Source organism: Gallus gallus, chromosome 5, assembly GCF_016699485.2.
Source record: "Gallus gallus isolate bGalGal1 chromosome 5, bGalGal1.mat.broiler.GRCg7b, whole genome shotgun sequence".
Classification (NCBI taxonomy): domain Eukaryota; kingdom Metazoa; phylum Chordata; class Aves; order Galliformes; family Phasianidae; genus Gallus; species Gallus gallus.
In genome coordinates this window covers 17,952,462-17,978,899 of record NC_052536.1, presented here as the reverse complement: position 1 = coordinate 17,978,899, position 26,438 = coordinate 17,952,462, and the positions used below count along the sequence as shown (strand labels likewise).

The window sequence follows — 26,438 nt, the reverse complement described above, 5'->3', positions numbered from 1 at the left end:
CAGGTTGGTGTACATTTGATACAAACAGGATGTCTTCAAAATTGGGGTTATAGAAGCATTTTTTCTTCTGCAAACTCTTGGACATAAACACTATGGATTTACCTAAGATATCTGCAAGTTAGACTGGCAAGGCTCCAGAAACACTGAAGGTACAGTCTCCCTTCTGATATATGAACATACGGTGGTCCCGAGATAACAGCACCAGCAAAACAGGGTTAGACTGAGGATCGTATGTATTTCTTTCTTACATTTCTATTTCTTTAGTCCTAATATTGATTTTTTTAAAAACTCTGAGTTTGTTTTGTTTTTTAAACAAGTCTTTGATTTCTTTTACTTTTTTCCCTGAGATGCCCAGCCTTTATTTGATTTCAGGGCACGCTATCATATCCACCTAGAGTAGCTGCTGTGTACAATTTCATAGTTTGAGTGTAGAGAAAAAGCTCTTACTCCTCTTGTTCAGACAGCTGAGCTGTAATTGGCAAAGCAAGCAATAGGTATATGCCACGTTGTGGGAGTGAATGAGAATGCCCTTTAAATTACCTATAAAACCCTTTGATTCAAACTGCTGATGTTGCCATGGGCAATTTGCTAAGCGTATTGATCATCTTCTGTTTAAATTAAAGTTTGATGTCCTGGAACAGGCTATTCAGCACAGAGAGCTAATGGGATAGGATGAGATAGGGGTAGTGAGAGAAACACATGCACACGGGGGAAATGGACTGTGGTCAAAGGAAAAAAAGAAAGGGGGGGGGGGGGGGGGCTATATACTGAATAGGTTCTATGGGTCAGTTAGCAATAAATATTGTGGTGATAAAAGAGTCCAGCATGGATATTGAAGGAAGAGATTTTTGGTGTGTAATTAAAGGAAAATGGGCAGTTTGATAGAAACCTAACATTTCAGAGACAGAGAATGAAATAGTTAAGAAATATTATAAATGTGTGCATACAAACTTAATGATTTCTGCCAGAAATGTGAGATCTCCCAAACGTGTAATGAATTGGCTTACATATGAGCCATATCATCACTAAGCCAACATGGGCAAGAGCTGATAGGCCTCAGGTAAACGTTGACCAAGAGAAGAAATAGCTCAGAGGGAGGTTATCTCTAATAGCTTCCCTCTGGCCATGTGTATGTCTACTCCTCTGTCTATCAGCCATGCAATCAGTCGAGCTCAAACAAAATTAAAACTTTAGAAGGAAGAAAAATGAGGTTTTCATGAAGAATGATATCTGCTTTGCTGGAATAATGCCTAGCAGGACTGAGGTGTTTTTTTTTCCCTCAAGGTAGACAAAAGGGAAAGTGACTTAGAGAAATACAGTGATGAAATATTAAACCTGATTATGTTTGTCAATAATATTTACACCATGTGAACAAGAAATCCAGACAAGAAAAGCAAAATGCAAATGAATTTTGGATTATGAATTTTGCCCAGCTCAGCATCAATTTAATTAGTTATGGAAGCAAACAGAAATTGGTCAGACTGAAGTCCAATAAAGCTTATTGAACTAGAGAAGATCTTCAGAGAATGGCAAGAAGAGACCTCTCCTTAGTGATTAATTGGTTCAGACTTTCTGGTGCTTCTTTTTAGTGTGTGAATATAAATTACTTTGCAGAAGAGTAGCAAGGAATTCTTACAAAACTTGTGGATGCAGTTGTCTTTGAGCTTTGAGTTAGAACTTTGAGTTTTAAGGGGAGTGTGGATTATGAGGCTATGGTGTGGACATCTCCAAACAATAGAATGTTAAGGTAAAAAATGTTGATAGTATCTACTGACACTGGTATCTCCTTTGGGAGCAACTAGTAACAGTTACTCCAGCAGGACTTCCTATTCAAAACCAACATGAAAAGTATCCAGGTATCTCATTTCTATATTTTCTAAACAGAAATAAATATATAGATGGTACTGGTTATGGATAAGCCCATCCACCTGGCATCAATTACAGCACACCTTTGCAGCTTTATTTTGTTAATAGGGGTGGAGATCTTGTTCTTCTGTGCTAAAAGCCACTGAGGGGGAACTGTAGGCTTAGGTTTCCCTTGCATATGCAAGTGAAGTGAAATTGAAAGTGGTGGAGCCTTCAAGCTATACGTCTACAGTCAGCTCTAGAGCTTCCCCTAGGAAAGAAGAAAACAAAGGTAATGACTGCTTCTATAGAATGCTGTGTAATAAGAGAGACTTTGGAATGGTTCATGATTCAAAAGAATATTTGAGAATTTCTGGATAACTTTCAAGTCCGGAATAGTTCCTCTTCACAAGTTAGTCAAGACACCATATTTACTAGTATTTATTTGTAGATGTGATCTTATTTCCCCCTACTGTTGGCAGAGCCTGATGTTTAGAATACAAGTGGAAAGAAATGTAATTGAGTTTCACCATTTTGGGGTTCTGCAGAGCTGCTATAGTTTGGCTTTTCTCTTAGGGAGGTTATCCTTAACAAAATCATTCCTCTTCAGGATCTCACCGTGAGCAAAATCCCTCTGGGCTGGGTTGAAAACCTGAGGCTCTTAAATGTAGCCAGACTACTGACCAAGATCTCAACCAGATTTGCACTATCGAAGCAGAAGGATGTATATTCTATGTTCATGCTTTATTTCAACATGTAAAATCTTTGTGGGAAGAATAATAATGTGAAATTCAAGGTCAGCACAAGACTTGTAGCCCTAAATTTTTTGTTTGTGGTTAAATATTAGGCAAGTTTCCACACTGTCCCAATGTCTTTATACCAGATGATCCTCCTTCAGTCACAGCAAGAAGCAGGTACCACTCCTGAATCTGAAGGAACAAAAGCACAGGCATTGCTCTGCTCCAGTCTCCATAGCAGTACTTACAGACCTGATTACAACATGCTGGAGAGTTGTCGTGAACCTGGAGCCCTGGGAAAAGCATGTGGAAGAAACAGCTTGAAGAACAGACAGTGAAACCCAGATACTGATGTCTAAAGCAAAGTTTAGACTGCACATCATTGAAAGGTGGTTTTATAATCTCTGTTGTATTTTATATTGTTACAGGGTCCAAGCATCCCTTTGATGTATTTTAATCATGGTCGTGCTTGGTGGCAGAGAGACATCTCTCCCACTCCCAGCCAGTCTCAGTCTTGCATAAAGAGAGTGGTGTAGAATGGCTTGTGCTGCGAAGAGAGCCTTTTCCTTTTTAAACGAAGGGAATTGCCTTTTGTCTGACCACGATGCTTACATTACAGCTAGCAAGGAGTCCCATGCTAAATTTTACTTCGCTTGAAAAGCTATAAAAACACAAGGAGGAACAAAACTCTTGGGAGAAACTATGTGAAGACTTGCGGCAGTAGCAACGTGTCCTACTATCCTTCACTCACAGTGGGGACACGAAGAGGCAAGGGGGTTACCAGAGCATGAAGGGAAAGCATGGTGGAAACAAGCAGCCCAAGCTGCCAGCTACCACACCACACAAGGAAGCATAGCTCTGGTACCCAGCAAGCAGTGGTGCCCAGGAAGAGCTATCGCAGGAAACCATCTGTACCGGGCAGTGAGGGAGGCACCCCACGCAGCAGAGACTGCAGGAAGGCAGCTCTGCAGGAAGTCAGGCCAGGCCAGCTGCCTCTGCAAACATTTATTTCTTTCCCTGACAGTCTTCTCCTTGCCGCTCTCCATAAATGACATGGGGAGGAAGTAAGTTGTCAATTGAAAATTGTCGCCTATTATTAGCTGCGGAATGCAAAGTGCTTTAGTTAAGAAACCAACGTGTAACAGATTTGCATTTATTTCCTGTAACTGTAGTTAACAGGAAATTTATTTGAAATAATTAGAAAACCGGTGTGACCCTTTCCTGAGAACTGTAATTTCTGACAGCCCAGAAATTCATGCTCGGTGTTTTGTTGAATTCTAGAAAACACAGGAGGTTTGGAAGGAAGAGTAAAGAGAGTACGTCAAAAAATAAATTAGCAAACAAAGTCTGATAAAAACTTTAAACAAGTCATGGAAATCAGTGGTGCAGAATGCACTTTTAGAACCGCGGTAGAGAAAGCAAAGCCAACTCCTCCCTCCAAATTCAGATGATGTGCTTTTCATGGCTAAATTATGACTGACGTCTGCTAATTTGACCAGAGCTGCAGGGCGGTGGGAAGAAAATACAGGGAATTGTGTTGAGGTTGAGATTGCAAACATTGTTCGTAATTATTACTTCCCCATTCCTGGAGGTGTTCAAGACCAGGCTGGATGGGGCCCCGGGCAGTTTGGTCTAGTATTAGATATGGAGGTTGGTGGCCCTGCCTGCGGAAGGGGGGTTGGAGCTTCATGGTCCTTGAGGTCCTCCCAACCTAGGCTATTCTATGATGATGATTATTAAGGGATTTCTCCCACTTCAGAAATATTCTTCTGTCCCTGGCCACTGATACGTAGTTATTACAATTCCTTTTAAGTAAAATAACTGAAAGACCTTTAGAATATTCCACGTGTCTACATGACACACTTGGGCTGACTCAGCCATGTCAGGCAGAGGTATAAGGAGGCATGGTGCCTGATCAACACAGCAGTGTTGGCGAAGGCTCTTAGCACAGAATAATTTATACCAGCAGAATTGTACTTTTGCCAGCACAGCATATTTCATCCAAGTAAGGCTGGAATAAACTCTTCCAGCAGAAGCTTAAGCTTTAAGGTACAGCCACAAAATCACATATTTTGCTAGTAGAATATAACAAGAGCATGGCGAACTGTTCCCCACTTAGGTCTGTCCCAAGACTCCTACTCAGCAGGTAGCAAAGAAAACAGGAAACCAGATGTCAAGAAGGCAGCAAACAAACCTCTGAGTCTAAAAGGGAATCTTCAGAAGCTGTGATCCCTCCAGCAAACAGGAACAGTCAGTGTCTTCCTGCCAAGCTGCTGACCTGCAACAGCTCTGACAGCCCCCGCCAAATAGCTGCAGAAGGGGGAGAAATTGTGAAATAAGCTCAATCGGTGCTGAAATGAGGAAGGAAATGCTAAATGCTAAATGATTTAATTTTCTAAGTTCACTTTGTTCCCTACAGATAGACCTAGAATCGGAGCTGATTACAGAGCCTTGTTTTGATTAACAGACAGAGAGGGAGAAAGATCTGAGGCAGAGATACTTCTATCAGTTTCAAAGGGTTTCCACATCTTGTAATTCATTTTCATAGAGAGGTCAGGAATTCAAAGGATGTTTATCTTTCATGCTTTTTAGCTTAAAAAAAAAAAAAAAAAGATTCTTAGTGATGCTAGGTTAAATGTAGCTCACTCTACTGACCTTACATTTCCTATACTTCAATGGAATTATTCCGGATTTACACCACCGTGCGTAGGTATGCTTTACCCTATGCTAAATGAATTTACAAGCTTTAAGCAGGTCTATACATGCTGACTCAACTTCTTTGGGAGCTAGATGAAACTTACTGGTGATAAATGATTTCAGTTGTGTCTCAGCTTTACATACTCCATCAGGTGGGTTTACTACATAATGCCACCAGAATTTGGAAGTTAATGGGGCAACTGCAGTCCCAGGTGCACCCTGGGATGCTGTTGAGATCTGGGTCCCACAGAACATCAGTCCTTCTGTGGTGCCTGACAAATCCAAGCACCTCTGTACTGCTGCAGGAGATTAAAGTAACATTTCTTTTGTACTACCCAGTAATCTTTATGCTCGGTGGTAAAGTTAATGTATGGGTTTGTCATTCAACTCATTTCACGCAGGCTGCCAAAGAGCCTTCAGAGCACAGTGATGCCCTGCTACTACCAGCCTCGAGCAGATCTGAACCAGCGATCTGGAGGTAAACGAACTGCACACCCATTTGTTTCTCAGTTTCAGAGAGGCTGCAATGGAGAAAACAATCGCTGAAGAGCAAAGGCAGTCACCATCGCTTCTAAATGAATCATTTAAAAGCACTGAGGATTCCTGATGCCCAGTCCTGTCATGACTACTAGAAAGCATCTACACCCCCTGAAGTCTCTAATTCTTGAGAACTGCAACTCTCCTGAGGCTTGGAAAAAAGGGAAAGAGGAGAAATGTGTATTAGACAGCTCTGTCCTTTAGTGAGTGTGTTCCTTTTAAAAACGAATGGAGACAGGCTTACAGAGCCTATTAGTTGTTCCACATACACATTCATTGGGAAGGGAATTAGTTTCTGGCTAGCGCACAGCCACTGGGTGATACAAAGGAAAGACTCCTTTAATCTTCTGCAGCAGTATAGCAGTGTCCAGGCTTGTCAGAAGCTGCAGGAGAGTGATGGCCCTGGTGCTGACAGCCTTCTAATTGGGTACTAGAGAGGACCAGCAGAAAGCAGCTATAAAGGATGTGTTTGTGCCAAACGTGTGGCCAATGTAAAGAGAGATCCATGGAGGAAGGGAGAGTGTGGCAGCACTGCAGTGCTGGATGCTGTCCTAGCCCAGCAGGGCTCACGCTTCCCAGCCAGCGCTTTGATGGCACTGAGGGTACCAGCAGCTGTGGAGAGCTGCAGCAGAGAGGTCTGGCTGGAGTCAGCAGCACTCAGAGCTGGATGGCCTGGCTGCTCTACGATGGAGGGATCTCTCTGTCCTGGCAGCGGGACTTGTGCTCACAGATTGGCCAGGACGTACGAGGCACAGGGCCTGCAAAGATTCGTAAGTGAATACACACCATGGTTTTGTGTGCTGGTAGTCCATTTCCCTCACTGTGCGCTCCCAGTACCGTGCAGTGCCCTGCTGGGGTCTGGCAACCTGTGGTCACCAGCACTGTTTGCATTGGCCACTGCTTCCCCAAAGACACCGTGAAGCAGTGGCAGAGCTTTTGGAACCCTTAAGCTGGATAACACAGTTGGCTTCCTACTACTGTTTTGACTTCATATTAACAGGAGATGCCAAGTGATTCCACTCTGAGACCTTGATTAAACTCACCTGAGCCAATGTGTCACTTGAGGCTAGCTGATATGCATGTGACATGCATGTATTTACCACACACTTGTGTAACTCTGCCTGGCCAGCTCCAGAACTGAGTAAATGGGAATAGGAAATGGGGAATTGAAACCACAGTTCAATCTGAAAATGGTCAGATCCTGTGGCTGTGGAATGAAATGCCTGATCTAAATATAAGTAAAGACTGAAGAACTCGCTGCCTGAAACGCCTGGAAGCTGAACTGGCAGGAAGGGATGGGCACCCTATGCCAGCTGGAGCCTCTGATAGAGGATGAAATAAGAAGAGAGACTTCATGGTGATAATTTGAGCAGGTAATATTAGTGAAGGAGACTAAATGTCCCAAATGGGCTAAGAAACTAGAAGGTAAAGTTCTGGGGAGTGGTGCAGTCAGGAGAAAAATGTTTATTGCTCTTCTTCTGGCCTTGTTTCCAAACCGAGAGTGGCCTAAACTGTGCTTCCTGTGTCTCCCAGCCAGTCAGCAAGAAGTCCAGGCAGAACTTCTCTTGGTGACAGCAGAGAGGCAAATGTCAGCATCTGATGGAGGTGTCCAGCAGAGGTGGGAACAAACTGCCAGCAAACTTCTCAGCATCCCAGCTCTCCTCCCTGGGCACGTACATGGCCTCTACACAGCCTGCAGAGTGGGGAGGCACTGCAGACCCCTGTAGGGGTGTCCTTGGGATGAGAAAGGCACTTCAGGACTGTAGTCAGAGCACAAAGAAGTAAGGAGAGCAACAGAGGGCATCTCACAGCAGGATTCCCATGGCCAGACCCTGGAGGATTGTGCTAGGGTCATTCCAACCCTCGTAGGAAGTCATGAGGGCTCTGAGGGCCAGGTTGTGTCAGGACTGATGAATATGCTGATGAGCAGAGGAGTTTGGTGGGGCCACTGTAAACAAGAGATGCAGTGGCAGCACAGAGAGATACCAGTTGGGCCACGACCAACTCTGTTTTCTCATTTAAATGATGCAGACTTCTGTGCACGGAGAGGAAGCCAGACAATTGGTGCCCATAGCACTTAGAGGCAGCGAATAATTTGGTCAGTGGTGGAGTGCAGCATGTTTGACTAACATCTGTGATAGCTGGAAATTTACCCATCCAATTTTCTCCTCTACCCCAGCCACAAAGGGAGATCACTCCAATTATTTTTCAGACAGAATTAAGGCTGATGTTTACCATTATCTCCCTGGTAACCCTCTCCTCATGACTATATTATGCAACATAATTGCAGAGCCTCCTCAGCTCACTGGGGCTGTTATTAAAGACACTCTGCTTCTTTTTCCCAAGGTCAAGGTTAACGATTAGGTGGCTGGTATGCCTGCAGTAGAGCCTTGTCATGTAGAAAAGAGAAGCGACTTAAAGGCTACATCAGACATTCCCAAGTCTAAGAGGAAATTCCTGCTGCATGTTACAAGATCTGCTGAAGGTGGCCCAGTGAAGTGGGGTAAATTAGTGAATAAGAAGTGCTCTTGCACACTGGTCTACAGGTAAAGCTCAGTTAGGTTCATGGCATAAAGCACACTAGATGACTTTCTGTAGGATACATGACAATGTGCGTGATGAGATTTGAAGCTGCAGCTTCTGGAATGAGGAGATGAACTCTGTACAATTATTATTTGAGCTAGTGTAACAAGAATACATTGAGCTGTTATTCTTCCAGACTTTTTTCCAAAAATCCATGGTACTTGCACCTTAGGTGTAAGAATGTTGTGCAGTCCTTGGGCCATGCATTTTGGGAGTATGCGTGTGCTATGCATGTTAAGGGAGATGGTGGAGCTGCTGTCCCTGGAGGTGTTCAAGAAACATGCTGATGAGGCACTGAGGAACGTCGCTCAGTGGGCATGACGGTGATGGGTTGGTGGTTGGATGATATTATCTTAATGGTCTTTTCCAACCTTAATGATTCTGTGATTCATTGTGAACTTGGGGAAGCCAGACTAGCTCATCAGACCTACCTCCCATTGCATTTATTTTGGGAAGATTGACCCGTTGCACATTGAATGCCCAGAACTAATTAAAAGCAGAAATGACACTGCACAGGGGAACAGCATGACCGATGTATTCCTGGAATGATGTTAGACTTCCTTGTGTAACACCAAGGTACTACATCTACCTGGTGTCCCTCAGTTAACATGAAATAGTGTATCAGCTAGACCAGTGGTAATCTTGCAAGGCTACCTTTGTTTCAAAATCAGCTTGGAAAGCTGCAAAACACTAAATGATATTATTTGCAAGTCTGTATGTGTCTCTATGTGCTTACAAATACGTACACGGGTACAGAAATGCATAATTATTTACACATCATAAATACAGACATAAGTATATATACATAGACAGGGAAGCTTGAGCAGAAGTTTCTGGTTGGTCTGTGACTCCCTGGGAAATTTTCTCGGAGGGCATTTCTTTCCCAGTCACTGCCTATTTTCTGAAAGGAAAGCATTCATAGGTCAGACTCAAAGCTTCTGCAGGTTAATACGTGTATTTCTTCTGCCATGTATGGACTTTGGATGAGATGTTTAATTCTGAAATAAAAACTAGTAGTGTGCTGCTGGGCTGACTTACATGCATAATAAGCACAAAGGAGAGTACTTAGCACAGAAAAGGTGCAAATTGCTCGGAAGAACTATACTGCAGAGCAGTAGCCTTATGGAAAAAATGACATGGTAATTGGATCTGGCTGGTGTGCAAGGCAGCAAGGGCTTGATGGGAGCAAGGAAAATCAATAACAGAAAAGAGAGGAAACGGGGAAGGGGAAACCTTTCTCATTTCTTCAGTGAAGCATCCCTTCATCTGACTGCCTGTAACTTACTTGTCATCGTATGTGCTGTGACCTGCAGTCAAAGATTTCTCTCAGCTATAAACACAGGCTGGTTTTTCATCTTTATTGCTTGCTGAAGAACATAAGGCACAACAAAACAACAACTTGTTACCGCTTAAACTTTTTTATGCACCAGCTTTCTTATCTGAAAGTCCGGGCCTCACAATCCCAGGGCAAACCTCAACCTCACTGTGGTTTTATTGTTCTGGTGTGTTTTCTTCCAGTTCAAAGGAAAGGTTAACCTGCCAAAAGAAAAGTGCGTCCTTATCCCAGTGTCTTTAAAGTCCTCTGAATCATGCTTTGCTAAGCCTCCAAAGGCTTTAAGGTTTGTGCCTGTGGTCATCACTCAAGAAGAACTCTCTTTACTTTCACCACTTCCATCCTCAGGAAAGTTAGAAAATATGCTAGCTAGCTGGGAGAGCCATGGGAGCCTCTGTTAGGAAGAAAACTAGCACTTGTGGGGACAGGATGTATAACAGAAATTAGTGCCTAAAAAAGAGATTTCCAGGTCTATGAAAAGGCAAAAAAAACCAACAAACCCCAGCACATTTTTTTTCTTTTAGTGATGTGGTGCCTTGCATGCCTATAATATTAAAAAGGGATAATATTATGTACTATTGATATGACACTGATTCTCCAGGGATGTCAAACGTTGTCAGAAGTAGCTGATTTCTACTGAAGCATTCTATATTCACCAGGGAGACCAGAGATTGGCAAACGTGATTGCTCCTAAGCCTCCTAACCTGTTGCACAGTGTCAACGTCATGTCAGAAAGTCAGAAAAACCCAAAACAAAGCGACAGATTTCCTTTTTTTTTTTCTTTTTTTTTTTTCCTTTTTAAACCTCACCCAAGGATTTGGCATATCAAAGCCTCACTTCAGTGAGTGGTGGTGGGAAGGACGTTTTCTATTTGGTAAATAGGGTGAACCAACTGGGGAATGAGGCAGGGCAGTGATTTTTCTAACAGCACATAGTGGGGCCGTGGCAGACAATAACCCAAAATACAGAAATCTGTATTTCCTTTTCTCTGCCAGCCTTTGCATTAATCATTCAACCTCAGCCACGGTCTTGACATTACTATCCTATAGGAACTACTGACAGAAAATCTAGGCCACCGGCACTGAGATCTAATTCTCATGTCTATGCAGAGACTTAAATCCTCATAAAGTACATTTTAGGCAAAAAAAAAAAAAAAAAAATGTTACCAGCTATGAAGGACAGCAAAGATAATCTTCCCTATACGCAAGCTTCTCTAAATGAGAGAGACCTGAAATTATTCAACATTATCCATAAGCTCTAGAGAGAATAAAGCTAGGATATACCAAAGAAGTACATGCAGGAGCAGAGATGCTGAGACTCTCTCAAATGAGCAGAGTTCCAAAACAAAGCTGAAAATGCTCGGTCCAGGAGGGGCTGGCTCTTTGGAAACAGGTGCATTTTGCTCTTTCTTCAGATGACACCACTCATAGGAACATTACAGTTTTAGATGGAATGTTCTTATTGAAAAATACAGAGGAAAGTCCAGCCCGTTTCTTCTGAGCCCTGCATGCTAAACACAGTAGCACTGGTTTTGATCTCAGCGGTGCTCCAATAATTAGTCCGTAGTAGGATCGACATTAATACAATTTAATTGAAACCAACAGTCATCCCTCATGATTTTTAATCTGTCAGCGAACACAAAAAGCTGCACTAGAAAACGCTGGAAAATACAGCCTCACAGAGAAAGGGACAATGGAAAGAAAAGCCCTCACTAAAAATAGTACCGGTCTTTTTGTCCCTATGCAGGAAATGTAGGCACCACGAATTCTAGCTCTGAATAATGCTTTGTCTTTGTGAACATTATTCAGCAGGAGGCAAAAGTAAATCAATGACCGATTCTGCTGAGGGAAGTAAACATTTACAGATGGGAAAACTGAGGCGCAGAGGTACTGAGGGACTTGCCCAAGATGAAAAAGAGAAGCCACTCTTCGTCACTGCTCTCATCTGTTGCTCTGGGACATGAGATCCTTGGGTGGGCATGCCAAGATTCACTGTCCAGAGTGAGAGCCTATTAAATACAAAACCAATAAAGGAAAACTGAGATGTCTCCCCAAAAAGTGTATGCTTTTGGTCCCCTAAGGTGTTAGAAGAGATGGCTCTTGCTGGTTGTTTTTTTGTTTGTTTGTTTGTTTTTACAGTGAATCCAGTGGAAATTGACAGCCCAGGCCAGCCCAGAAACCTGGAGAGAAGGTTCTTGAGAACTTACATTCAGGAAAACCTGAGAGCAGTTTAGCTTGGTACTCCCCATCAGGACAGGACACTGCCTCCTGATGCACAGGGCCAAGCACTGCCTGGTGCCTTTGCTGTGCAGTTTATTTGAGATACTGTAACTTTAATCCCCATTGCTCTTTGTTTAAGCAGATTGAGTTCAAGCACCGTCCCACTAAGCATGGTGAAGCAACAAGTCTGCTGTTATGTACCAGGAGATTGACCGATCTATTTGCTCCTACTAGCTCCCCCGTACTGTTTTGCCTCTTGTGGGAAAGGAAGAAAAACAATAAGTAACTTTGTGATCATTGCTACAGCTCTTTACACTGGGAGACAGGTGTTGTCTATGGGAATACGTGACGATGCTGGCACCATCACGAGGATTACGCTTCAAGAGTTGGTTTTTCTAGGAAGTTTGTGCTGGGTCTGAAATGTGTCAACATCTGTTTTTGTCCCTCACCAAAACTGGTGGCTGAGCTGACCTCCTTCACATAGACAGGGCTCTTAAGAGCTCCCAAAGAGCTGTAGTGCGTGTACAGCTGCGCCATCTGAAAGCAGAAAACGCACCCGGCCTTACGGAATTGTACACATTATCCCATCAGGAGCCGTTCAGAGTATGGCTACCCCAATCATCAGGGAAATTGTGACCCAGAGTTTATACTTTATTAAACCTTGAGGCGTGGGGCTAGGAGAAATCAAGCTCACAGAAATGCTTTATCTTTTCTTTCCCAACCCCCTCTCCCCCCCCCCCCCCCCCAAACACATTTGAAGTTCTTATGGTCGTTTTTGATACACCTTTAAAGCCAATATAAGAAATGAAATGTTTATCATTCTGTCCACGAAACCTGGCAAAGGAGCTGCACTGTGACAGGAACATTTGGTTGTGAGAGCGGCTGCCATACTGTAACGGCTTAAAATACGTTGGAGATCATTCTTTTAAAGAATAAGGAAGATGTATTCTAATGACCAGTGATGGCTCTAAAGCGTTGCGAGAACTCAGTTCAAAGCCCTTGAAATGAATAACAGTCCTTGTGCTGACGTTTCTAATCTTTGGATCGGGCTCATTAATGTGTTTCAGATATTATAACCCCGGTGCCAAAAAGATGAAAAAATTAGAATGTACTCATAAAAATAGACATCAAATGTATTTCTGTTCTGGGAATTAATATAGAAGCTAAATGCTTCTGCTAGTGCTTTACTGCTGATCTTTTCTTACTGTTTCTGAAGGAATTAGTGGGGCGAGAGGCTCATTTCAGCCAGGGCTCTGCCTCCAGCAGCCGCCGGGATCTCATGCCACACAGAATGGGAAAATGCTATAACCGCTGTAATAGTTTTCGCTCTGGCCCTGTAAATCAGCTCTTTCCGGGACGTTCTGTGCTGATGGAGAAGAGGGGGAGGAAGGATGGGAGTGGAAATAGAGACATTCAGGCAAGAGTTTCCCATCTTTGGCTTCCGTGTGATTCATTACGGATCGATACTGTACTCTCGAGCTTTTATAGCTCATTAACACCAAGCGGCGTCGAGATATAAATTTGTTATAGTGCTTACCGAGAACTCGGGGGCATCTGGAAACAGACGCCAGTGACCGGCGACTCTGGGACGCGACGGGATACAAGGGAAGCACAGTTTAGTTGACCGATTCGCTCTCTAGGTAGAAAACAGCGCTCGAGTTCTGACCCGGCGCCTGATCTCCGGGTGCCGTGGCGAAACGTGCGTGCTGTGGGCATGTGCGTGTGCAGGGGCTGGGCAGGACGAGGCGAGGGAGCGTGACCCGCTGTGATTCCGCGTGGGGCCGGGGTGCCGACAGCTCGGAGCCGGCCGAGGTTTCCCTCAGCCCTCGGGATGCTTTCGGGTCGCGCATCTCCCCGGGAGCCCCGCGCAAGCGGTGCGGTGCTGCTCCGTGACGTCGCGATGTGAAAACGCAGCGTCAGCTCGCAGCCGCGGCTGCGGGGAGCCCGAGCTCTGTCTCTTTAAGAAGCCGAGCGAGTCGTGATGCCGCTGTTTGTGTTGCTAAACCCCCAGGAGTCCAGTTAAGAAACGGGCAGCTGTCTCTTTAAGCGTGATTTCCTTCTATTGTATTTGAATCGTGATCAGGAAAAAGGAAATGAAACCGGAGAGCCGGGGCCGCGCCGCGCAGCACTAATAGCGATGCCGAGCTCTCCGGCCGCAGCACCCGCCCGGCTCCGCGGGGCGAGCTGAGAGCCGCGGCCGGGCAGGCGCCGGAGAGCGGCGGGCAGCGGCCGGGCGGGCAGCGGTGGCGGCGGGCAGGCAGCGGTGGCCGCGGTAGTCGCGGTAGTCGCCTCCCGCCCGCCCGCAGAGCCGCAGCCGGAGGAGCGGCCCCGCCGCCCGGCGCGCGGGAGGAGCGCGGCGAGGATGGGAGGTTAGAGCCCGCGGGCAGCCCCGCCGCCGGAGCCCGGCAGCCGCCCCAGCCCGCGTTTGTGTCTCTCTTTGGTGTTGCAGGAGGAAATCCTGTGAATGTCATTGGGGGGCGGAGGGGGAGCGCGGCTGGTGACAAGGCGTCGAGAGCGGACGGCCTCTGCGGGGGCAGCGGGGGCAGATCGCACCACAGGCACGCTACAAAGGAGCCATCCCTGCCAATGTCATCGGCCATCGAGAGGAAGAGCCTCGATCCTTCCGAGTAAGTGGCGTCTTTTCTCCCGGCCTCCCCACCCCTCCGTTCCTCGCGGTGCCGCCGACGGCAGCTGGCCGGCTCCGTACCGGCACGGCGCGCCCCTCGGCTGCCGCGGGGGTTGGGGTGTCCGGGGCCGGAGCCCGGCTGCCGGACAGCCCCATCGGGAGGCGACCGCGGGCGCAGCTCCGGGCCGGGCGCCTCCCGCGGCCCCCGGATTGCGGGACCCGCTGCGGGGCTCTCGCCCGAGCTGGAGGCGGTGGTCGTTCCGGGGTCCCCGGACCCGCCCCGCTCTCTTCGCCGATTATAGCGAAAGGTCGGAGCTGTTATCTGCGGGTGCCCGACTTCCACATTTGCACAACGCGAGGCGCTTTGCAACTTTCAAGGGCTTTGCCGGGGGAGGTGTTGCGCAAAGGGCGCGCAGAGGGACCCCGCGGTGCAGGTGCTGAGAATTCCCCTCCCTGGTTCTCACGTTCGTGGAAGGGGCCGACCCGCGGGTCCCGTCCCGCAGCCGGTTCTGCGCAGCCCTCCCGCACACGCAGGCACCGTCCTTGCGAGGGGCGATGGCAACTCGGCGTGAAACGGCGCCGCGCGCCTTCGTAGCTGCAGCTACACCCGTCTGGAATCGTGATAAGAGCAAAAGAAAGAAAATCTCCTTTTTCAGATAGCGCTTAAAACATCGCTCTTAGTTAAGTTTGGTCGTCCGCGGTTTGTTTCCTGTGAGATATTAACATGCCCTCTCTTGAAGCTGCGAGTGAGCGCGGGGGAACCATCCCCGCTGTGGGTTAAATCAGTTCCTGCCGTGTCGCGTTTGATGTTTTGCCTGCTACGTTTTTTCTTCTATCATCTTTGAGAAATCATCATCTGAACTCCTGGCGGTCGATGCCCTGGTTTAGCAGTACTTGCTTTCCTGCTTGGTGTCCTACTGACTTCGCTGGCGTGCAAATATGTGGCCGTCAAAAAAGCGATGCAGAAGCAAGGCGTTCTGTTCCTCAGCAACATGCGTGGGGCTCTTACAGAGCTGCCTTGTGATTCCCAGCACCTGTGAGACCAACATGTTTTGGGGCTGCAATCTCAGGTTTCTCACGATGGCCCACGAGGGACGCTGAGGTGCGTTCCCTTACAGCTGCGTGCTCTGTTGGGTGGCACGCAGCACTCCTCCGAGTGGAGCCCGCTCTCTAGGAAAGGAACTGTGGGGCTCAATAGAGAACGCTTGGAAGAAGCAGGGCCTGCTCCTGATCACAGCCCACACTGCCCGCAGTTTCAATGGGAGCTCACAGAGCTCGGGCAGCATTGCTGGGGCCCAGCAGCTCGGGCACTGGGAAAGCAGCGGGCTGAGCGTGTTGTCTCGTCACATCCCAGGGCTCAGCTCATGAAAGCTACGGGATCGGTTTCATAGCACAGGAGATGTTGACCAGCGGTCATTTCTCCACGCTGAACTAAGTCATTTTTCCCTAGAAAACTGCAGACCCAGTAAATACACTGTATGGAGTTCCTTGAGGCAGCGGCTATAGGATTTCTCCTGTTGCCTGCTGGAATCCTGGAGCAGCCCGGTTCTGCTCTCAGCATGGCTCTGTGCCGCCAACGGCAGAGACACGGCGATGATGGACTGAGTGAGAGCCCCAAACGGTCTGGGGCTCTGCTGTGCCTCCTGTTGAGCACTTTGGTCATGGTCCAGTAAAGCAGATAAACCTAAACGTGCGAACCTGAGATTTCCTTTCCGCTAGCAGAGGGCTGAAATGATACAGATGCTAAAGAACTGATCCCAGAGTCTTCTTATGAGCTTCCCTGGGGTCTGGGTGAGGGTCTGGGTCACTGCTCACTGAGTGAGCTCCCACACCTTCCTTTCAGCTTTTGAACATCAGGTAGAATCCGGGCTCCATTCAAAACAGCAGCAAAGCATAAACCAGCTGGGCAGCAGCCACATCTGTTGTAGTTATTTATTTAATGCTATTCAGTGAAATGACAGTCTCCCGACTTAGTCTCCAAATTTACATTGCCTAGAGGAAAGCTGGCTGAGTGTAATATCCCTCTGGTACCTCTCCTAGTCCCGCAGTCCTCTGTGAGATGGAGTTCCCTTTGCTCCCAAGCAGCACTACAGTCAAAGTTCTAAGCATCGGGTCTACACAATGGGCTCGTGTACTTCGGGGTGCATGCATGGGTGCTTTATGGGGCTCTTCAGTAAGTTGGAGGTAGATCCAGATGTTGTCTGAGTTCATACAGACATCTATAGGTAAATATTAAAAATACTGGGGAAAAAAATAAAAAAACTAAAGCCTGGCTTTGTGCTGTGGGCAAAACAGACTTACTGGAAAATAGAATACAGTTAGAACTCTTAGGAGTGTGGTTGTTGGTATTTGTCAGCCCGCACGGACCTAACTAGGGCTTCCATAGTGAATGCAGGCACCTTGTTGAAATGAGCGTCTGAAAAAGTGCAGTCTTCAATCACATGAATATCGTGTTGTTTGAAACATACGTGTTTTTAAGAGCCGTGTGGATTGAGCCCCATGATGAGCAGTTTGTGTTCGTCCGGCAGAAAAAAGGATGTATCTGCGCTGGCACCAACGCTCTATCGACATTGTTGGTGTATTTACAGTAATGAATACTCCTGGGAGATAAAGAGAGCTCTGTGCTTATGTGTTATCCTTTGAAGAAAAATATAAAACAAGTTAGGAAATATTTGGCTACTTTTATTAGCTCACCCGACCCATCTGCTGTTGTGTTCAGTTTCGGTTTTCCTCCTTCTCACTGGGATGGTGGCAGTGTGTTTCCCTTCTCCAATGCCCCTTTCGTTGGCAGGGAGCCGGTGGATGAGGTGCTGCAGATCCCCCCCTCGCTGCTGACATGCGGGGGCTGCCAGCAGAACATCGGGGACCGCTATTTCCTGAAGGCCATCGACCAGTACTGGCATGAGGACTGCCTCAGCTGCGACCTGTGCGGCTGCCGGCTGGGAGAGGTGGGGCGGCGGCTGTACTACAAGCTGGGCAGGAAGCTCTGCCGGAGGGACTATCTCAGGTATGCGGCCTCCCAGCCAGCTTCTCATAGAATCATGGAATCGTGTGAGTTGGAAGGGACCTTAAATGCCATCTGGTCCACCTCCCCTGCAATGAACAGGGATGCCTACGCTAGATCAGGTGCTCACAGCCCCATCCAGCCTGACCTTGGGTGTCTCCAGGGATGTGGCATCCGCCGCCTCTCCGGGCAACTTATTCCACTCACCTCCCCTTCTTTCTACCATTTCAGCTTTGTCTATCAATTTGAGGTACAGCTAGTGAACAAAGAATCATGCATAATTCATTTTGGCTAATCTTAGATGTAGAGTTTAAGAGTAATGGGGTTTGCTCAGTGCTGCTGCTCCCCAGATAGCTGGATGCTGACTGAGCCATGTCAGCGTGGGGTTCTGCCAAGCAGAAATTGGGCAGCAGTGATGAATTTCAGGAGGACCTCCCCGCCCAAGCTGACCGCAAGCCAGCTCCCCAGAATGGCTTTAAGCAGTTCTCTGCCACTCCAGGCATTGCTGTGGGGCTGAAAGTTATATAAAAACAGGTGCTGAGATTGGCTACTGATGAAAGATCATTTCGTTCTCTCATTTAAGAACACGGTATCCAAGGTAACTGAATTTAATTCATTTTCCTGATGTGGTAATGTCAGCCCTGTAAGAGACGGTTGATTCCGCCAAGCAGTGGGGCCGCTGTACTTGTTTGGTTCTGAAGTGAGAGCCTTTTGTACGTGGATCGATCCATGTCTTTTTCTGCATCACTGGTAACTTACTGGGAGCACTTCAAGCAGAAGGACATCATGTGCTGGATGTGCAGTGCGCAGCTGCAGCCGGTGCAGGGAACTTTGGTCCTGTTAAGTTGGACCCCACGGAGTTTCCAGCAACATCTATCTGCCTATCTGATTTGCCATAATTGTTAAGTAAGAGTTAGACTGGGAATAATAGATTTCACAAAACATCCTTAATAAAGGATCTCTGTGTTCTCAGTTACAAGAGAAGTGTTTCAATCTTAGCTGCGCTGGCTGTATCCCATTTGTCCCAATGGATCCCTGATGTTGCAGGAAGTTTGTGGAACAGGCTGAAGACACTGCATATATTTTCAGCTACCTTACTGAAGTCTGCAAAAATTAAAGCAACATCTCAGAGGAGCTCCTATGGATTATGTTCCAGAACTTACCAATGGGAATTTGTCTGGGCAGAAATGGGACCACTTGTAAACACTCAGCAGACATCATGTTCCAGCAATGAACTAGTGTTAGCTACACTTCCCAGATACTTTTTGTCTTAAAAGGGAAGCAAGAGAAAATATGTCAGTGCAGCAATGTATTTTCTTGCCATGAGATGGAATGTTTTTGTTTATTTAATAATATAACAGGATATCTTCCATCATTAATGAGACATCTTGCAACATTTGTGTAACCTTATTACTTTAGTTGGGCAGAAGTAGACACTGACATCTCCTGGTAGACTAAAGAAATGATGTCTTCTACCCTGAAAGAGCCCTGCAATAGGTATTCAATTTCCAGTTCAGGATATATGAAGCAGGCACAGAAGTGAAGCATAAGGGGTGGACAAAATCTTTCTGAAATTAGTATGGATGCATAGAATTCAAAGTCAGTGGGTGTATTCTTTACACAAGTAATCGGATTTCTCCCTCCTTCTAAGAATATACATGATAATCGTAGCGGTCTTCTCCAACCTAAGTGATTCTATGATTTTATATATATACATGCTCTGTATATGTCCCTTATTTATTAATGATATGACTTCCAAACTCTGTAACCAGCAGGCTGTGTGAAATGCTGCTGTTCATTTTGTCATCACACATGGCTGAGTATGTTGCTTTGCTTCAGCTGAGAATGCTGGCACATGCTGTGAGGGGGACACACACGTGGTGCATTTGCTAGGGGCTCCTTTTAATAGAAAATACCATACCGATCTCAGCAGGGAATCTCAATCTGCTTTCAAAAAGAGCAGTCCAGCACATAGAATTTTCTGGGGCACCAGAGTACCTGGAAGGTCTTAGCCTGTATCCTGAAACCCAGCAGGAGTGATTTCATGAATGCAGAAATATTTGAGTTTGAAAGAATCTCAAATGTGAAAGCAATGAATGCAGACAGTAGAACATTAAATCGTAGCTATGTCATAATGTGGCAACTTTCTCCTGTGAGCCACAATAGCAACAGCTGAAGATAGGCAAGATTTATCAACTGAAAGGTAATTACTGTTGATGGTATAAGAGGAAGTATTAGCATCACACAACTTTATGCTATGATCTGGTGAACCTTCACTCTGCTTGAAGCTGCTCAATGTTTCAGGATAACGTAATTGATCACAGAAGTCAATTACCTTAGAAATAAGTGAAGACCTTGGACTTTCTGCCCCGGTTTTTGGTATTTTAAAGATCTGAGTTCTGCTCAGCAGCTTTCCGTGTGACCTCTATGTATCTTGGCAATAGTAGGACTAATGAGGCAATGCACTGATGTAGTGTTCCTGTTTTGACGATTTTTTTCCCCACCTCTCCAGCAAAGGAACTGTAATTACTTCTCTGCTGTTGTTGTTTTAGGCTCTTTGGCCAAGATGGCCTCTGTGCCTCCTGTGACAAACGGATCCGGGCTTATGAGATGACCATGCGGGTGAAGGACAAAGTGTATCACCTCGAATGCTTCAAATGCGCGGCCTGCCAGAAACACTTCTGTGTTGGGGACAGATACCTCCTGATCAACTCGGACATAGTATGTGAACAGGACATCTATGAGTGGACTAAGATAAATGGAATGATATAGCAAAGAGATGGCTCATGATCTATAAAAAGACATCTCACGGGTGACGCAGACACGTAGCTGCAATGAGGAGATAACCACCTGAGCTATGTGCTTTGTCTAAAATGGGGGGGAAATACCACAGAGTAAGCCCTTTTCAGGCAGTGCTACGTAGAATCTAAACTACATATAAATGAAGAAGGGAGACTGAAGCAATAGTAGATAGACTGACTTCGGCTAACAAAGGCGTATCGACAATAACTGACATCAGCCAGATAGGCAAGAGCTGGGGAGCAAACACGATGTGATAACGAATGCTCATAACTGGGAAAACAGTAGTGACTTATGTAAAGAGATGTTATGACTTTGTCACCTGCAGACTAGGATTGTGCAATTGACTTTTCTTTTCAACTTGTTTTAGTTACTCAGTCTAGACAACTGCTCCTAATGTAGACATGAAGAGGAATACTGGTAAAAAAAAAGGGCCAGCCCCTTACGTGGTCATTTGATAAGGCCTTACGTTTTGGGTTAGGAGAGAAAGGGGGAAGAGGGTGGGGGTTATTTTTTGCATGGATTCTTTTTTTTTTTTTTTTTTCCTGTGAGAATGAAGAGTGCATCCTCTAGTCCCAAACTGTTCTTCAAGGAAGTCCTGCTGAATAGCTGTTTTCAGGCACTACTGTTTCAAGATGAGATGTTCCATAGATCATTTCTATACAAATATAAATCTAAAGAGTTGTTCAACTATTTTATTAACTTAGATTATATCGATAAAATATTTGTTGTGTGTAGTAAGACTCTGCAGCTTTAATAAAAATGACAGAAGATTTGAGTGTTATTATTTCTTTCTTAGAAATCAGACCGGATATTTTGTTTGCACCATTTATTTTATTTTCTGTAGCGGGATTTCTGCACTTGGACCACAGCTGATTCTTGCCGGATTCACTTAAGGTTGTGTTTCAAAGCAGCAACAGGAGAACACCAGTCAGCCCCAAGAAGCTTTATGGAGTTCTTTGTACTAAGGAACAGTGGGGTAATATTGTGTGACATGGACCCTTCGGTGCTTATAAGGATGTTTTGAGGCTGGCTGATGCCATGAAATACATTCGGGTGTTAAGAATAAGCTGCCTGTTCTCAGAGGAGGTCATGTAGGATTTGGTCCTGATTTTGCTCCAGGTCATTGAAACCAGTATAATATAACTTGAGCCAATCAAAATTTACTAATATTTAGAAAGATTTCTGTTCAAAGCCCTAAAAGCTCTTAGCTTTGTGTTCAGGCCCCAGTGCTTAACGCCAACTCGGACCCCTTCTCCGTAAGTTTGCCTGGTCTCTTTCTGGCTCTTAAAGTTTTGGCCTCCTTAAAGTCCAAAAGCAACCAATTTCTCACTTTAATTCTGTGCTACGTATTTTTCAAAAGCTGTTATTTGATGACTTAGCTGGGCGTCCAACATACTGGAAGAGAGGATGAATGACATTTCTCATCATCATTTTTTGCACTATGCTTGTCTTCATAGACTTACATCACAACCCCTCCAACTTGTATCACTTTGGGATGAACAGTCTAAGTTCTTTTTTGCATGAAAGCTGTTTCACACTTCTTATCCTCTTCACACGTCTACATGTTTTCTGGTTCCACTCTATCCTTGTGAGAGTTTCACAAAGGCTGTTAATTCTGTTCAAGCATATTAAAAATAGAGCTTATAGCACGGTGGAACAAATCTGTCAATCAACTCAGAAGACAGCTGGTATGTCCTTTTATCCCATCAGTAAGCATAAGCAGTAGCACCTAACCACGTAGATATCTATTTGTCCCATTCATTTCAGTAAGATTGTCACCTAAGGGATCTCTCGTTTTTCTAGCAGTGCTAATTAGTGACAGCATTTTGCATTTTACAGTGGGTATCCTGAGAGCTATTTTTTTCCTTGCTTTTGTTATCACAGGCAGAAGTGGGGACAAAAAGCTTTAAATCTTACTACTGGTGAAGTTGAAAACTGTACAGGAGGCATGATCTCATGCTTGAAATGAGAGAGGACCATTTGAGTCCTCTGTGATTTAGTTCTTCCCAAGTGATATGCTGACCTCTGGAGGCCATCGACAGCTGTTATAATTATAGCTCAGCCTAATACACATCCCTGCCAGCACAGGCAAGAAAGCTATGTACCCAGAACAAGGAAAACCCAGCTATCACCTTCATCATCCTCAGTGGCTTATTGCAAAAACTCTGTCTCAGTATCCCTGTTAGTTTGCACTACATGCTGAACATATTCATGATGCTAAGGCAAGGTGCAGGTGCACGGTCATTCTTTCGATCTGTGCATGGGAGTACACAGTGAGTACTGCATTGCCAGGCAAGTTCATAAAAACAGCTTCATTGCAGATGCCTTTAAAGCTTTCCAGATCATTATGCCCTATTGTAACGTCTCTCTCAGGGACCTCTCCTTTCACACTTCTCCTTTCCCCGAAAAAGTAAAGCTTGACAGCCCCGCAGTACAAGAGAGGAAAGGGGTGCTTACAGCTTCATTAACATCTACAAGTTCATGGCAAAAAAAAATGTTACAGTTGACAGCAACCAACTATAAAGCTGCTCTCCCTTCAGCCTCATGCTAGTGTCGTATTGAGACAGACTGATATCAAAGGGAATGTGTAACATCAGGGAGCATGAAGTTAACCCCAACACATGGAGCATACTTCAGAGACTGCGCAGCATTCTGCCAGTGGTCCCGACACTGCCAGGGACTTTGGCAAAGTGGGCAGTGATTTTGACTTTTCAGAATTGCTACAAAGAGGTTTGGAGCCCTGTTCTGACCTCGTGCTGCACCATAGTAGAAGTGACACTGGAAGAAAGGAAATGGCAGAATTACATCGGTGTAAAGATGGCATTGATGCGATCAGGAGAAACTGAGATCATTACAGAGCAGACTTTAGGCATTTATTCCCTAAACCCTTTGCAGCGTAGTCTTTAATCAGCTGCAGAGCTGATTTCCACAATTCCACCTCGTAGAGAGGTCTGACTGAAAACAGTGTGAGGGGCCTCATTACCATCTGAGGTGAGATGAGGTAATAGTGTCAATAGCTCAGAGAGGCTTTGCGCTAATGAAAGCAAGATCTGTGTTTTGTTCCCACCTCTTGAAGTGCTTCCTGCGTGACTTTTGGCAGTTTAGTGAAACATTTTGCTCACTTGGGAAATGGAGATATCACCACTTACCCTTAAAAAAATTTCCAACCATCCCAACACACTCATTATCGTGTGTAAGGTATCACTCACGTGGGAAAAAATAGTTTCAACTTCAATTAATATATTTGTGATGGAATGATGCTGAAGGGTAGATGTTCTTATTTTGTTATAAGACCACCTATTTTATCTGGTCTGTGTAAGGCTTAAGCTAAACTGGAAGACAAAAGCTTGTGCCAAGAGAAGGGTCTCCACTTGAGCAGTAGTATAACTCTGCCCCTGTCTATATAGTTATGTCAATCTGTAGATGGACTTTTCCTGGCCAGATAAACCCTTAGACATCACAGAACACGATGAATGCATGCCAATGAAGGGAAGAGGTTAAAAAAACAGTGTAAAAATCTACCAAGTGTAAAGATGCAAGTATAAATACAGCAAAATGCTGCAGCCATTCCTAGCATTTCTTTTGCTGTCAAATTGCCGTGTGATGTTACATTCATCACACTGCTGTGAGTTACCATTTTTTCAAGCCAGCTGCATATCCAATACTGCTTGTAAGTCATATCTAACTCCTGTTATTTGGGTCCAGGTGGAGGGAGAAGAGGTTTCTCTTGGAATTGGTTTAACCAACACTACCCCTCCATCCTCACAGGTGTACCCCTTACAGCAAGGAGTCTCTTCTGGAATAAAAAGGAAGTCAAATATTCAGAAAACAATGATGAAGAATAAAATCAAAAATTATTTAAAGTCCTAGAAAAAAAAGCATGGTAATCTGAATATGACTTCATCAGCTGATATTCCAATACAGTGTCCTTTATGTGTTTTCAACACCGTCGGTATTTTAAAAGGCATGTCATCCCTCAAGATTTCCCTTCTTTGTCCCCATTATTCAATGTCATGGTAGGAAAATGAGAGCATTACCATCAATATTACTTTTTTAATTCCATGTCCTTGAATAAGGGCAATAAGAACCCTGCATAATAGAGTTTTCAGCAGGGAGAGTAAATGGGAATCGGTTGTTAATTCGATACAGGATACAGAAGCTGACTCTCCCCTCTCTGTTCTCAAGGTAATACTGTGCCTCCAATTGTCATTATACCCAAGAATCAAATTATTGGAATTCTGGACACATCAGCACAAAACCGAAGACTCCCTGCCAATTTCGTAGCCTGCTTGGAAGAGAACATCATAGAGCATCACTCATTTATACGACTGCCAGCCTGAGATTGTAAATTCAGAAAACAAGAAGGCCTCAGGTGCTGCACTTTAACACGTCTTTCTGCTCCTGAATCGCCCCCCTCCTCACTACCCCCACGTACAAGGTAACATTTTATCTCTGAAAGGCAAAGCTTTCAACCATCTGCCGGGATGAGCACAGCCTCTGCATGGCCTGAATGTGAATTGAAAATGAGACTATTAAGTCTATTAATTGATAACAGTGACTTCTGACTTTGAAGGAGATTCATGACACTTGGAAAAATAATCTATAAAGATTTTTGTTGCTCTAAAAAGACAGTGCAGCATCAGCTTATTTCTCTTGCAGCAGGTTCATCTCTTTTATTGCACTGCAGGCAATGGAAATTTTAATGGACGCTGGGAAGAAAAAATGATCTATTCCTCAGACCCACAACAGAAAAGAAACCATAAAAAGGCATGGAACAGAGAGATGCAGATATGATATCAGAAAACATTTAAGGACTTGTAATTAAATTAAGATTCACAAGTCTATCCGTGAGAGGAAGATTAAACTGGCAGAAAGTTGAACCTTGTTTGAAGCAACTTGTTCCCCCCTGCTGGGGGTTGTTTTGTTCCAGTCTAATGAGAGGGCGTATTTCTGAAAGGTCCTTAACATAGCAGTAGATCTCTGCCCATTAGTTAATCAACATATTTTCTAGCAGTTCTGTTCAATGCCTTTCAAGTGCCTTGCAAGCAGCAGTTCATTGCTTCTTCCCTTTTCAAGATACAGACCCCACTCCATAGGTGTGGAAACTGTGGCCCAAGATCGACAAGACCTGCTTAAAACTGCACAGTAACTCAGCCAGACTTACACACGACCAGAACCTGGGTCTCCTGACCTAAGCATGGACCGTTTTGCAAGCGCTGAGTAAGCAGGTATAAGTATGGCATGGCCTGACCCATCCTGCGGTGTGGATGCAGCCCCCTCACATCCTCAAATACAGTCTGAACACCCAAGGGCAGCTTCAGACAGCATTTTGTATGGATGCTTTCTGTGAATTGTCGGGAAGTGATTGGTACACTGATGATGTGTACTCCCCTCTGTGATCGACGGTTGGATGTGTACAGCTCAGCTGTATGTGTGGAAGTTTTATTTCTGTGGAGGTGCTGGAATAGATGGGCAAGGGGGGATGCTGCTCCATTATGACTGGAGTAGTAACGACCAGCCTGCAGTGCTGACAGAGGAAGAACCTGTTAGGGCTGGGACCCTGGGTGGTGGGCAGCTGAGCCCCTCGCTGCAGGCTCCAGCAGTATGAGCGCCTGACATCCTGACTCTGCACTGCTACTGTGGGCATGGTTACCTCTGCAAAAAAACACTTGTCTTGCATCTCTTGTCAGATAACATTAACAGCGTATTTCACAACACCTGTAAGTCGGTTTTGAGGTACAGACTGCTTACTTATTGACATTTATTTTCAAGGGATAATCTGAATAAAACTGAAGTTCTTCTACACTAAGACACACACCCTTCCATCTGACAGTATCTTGCAGCATCTTGACGGCTACATTAAGAAGTGCTTAGATGCCATGTTGCTAGCTTAATGAAATGTATAAGACCTGGAATTATACACCTGAGGATGCTTTGCAACACTGGGAATTTCTAGGTCCACTTGTGAGACAATACTCTGTCACAACATGGTTGCATTTCTCTTACAGGAGGTGCGAGCACTGAATTCCCCAGGAATTCTTGGAGCTGGACCAGC

The 26,438-nt window shown here is 45.2% G+C and overlaps 1 protein-coding gene and 1 long non-coding RNA gene across 3 annotated transcripts in view; one reads left to right on the top strand and one right to left on the bottom strand.

The window, feature by feature from the left end:
* LOC121110954 overlaps positions 1-13,886 on the bottom strand; it is a 30,472-nt gene extending 16,586 nt beyond the window's left edge. The window contains exons 1-2 of the long non-coding RNA XR_005860406.2: positions 13,489-13,886; positions 4,777-4,892 (exon numbers count right to left, since the gene is read on the bottom strand). This is a non-coding gene — a long non-coding RNA (uncharacterized LOC121110954). The remainder of the gene's footprint in view (positions 1-4,776; positions 4,893-13,488) is intronic.
* Positions 13,887-14,108: 222 nt separating this feature from the next.
* LMO2 (LIM domain only 2) lies at positions 14,109-21,164 on the top strand. 2 transcript variants are annotated; one of them, XM_046941357.1, is made up of 4 exons: positions 14,109-14,316; positions 14,401-14,578; positions 17,369-17,584; positions 20,134-21,153. In XM_046941357.1, the coding sequence occupies exons 2-4, from the start codon at positions 14,538-14,540 to the stop codon at positions 20,351-20,353; spliced, it is 477 nt and encodes a 158-aa protein (XP_046797313.1). In that variant the 5' UTR covers positions 14,109-14,316; positions 14,401-14,537; the 3' UTR covers positions 20,354-21,153. The 2 variants fall into 2 exon arrangements, with proteins under 2 accessions (XP_046797313.1, NP_989602.2); NM_204271.2 differs by having other exon boundaries at positions 14,289-14,320; positions 20,134-21,164.
* Positions 21,165-26,438: the final 5,274 nt, after the last annotated feature.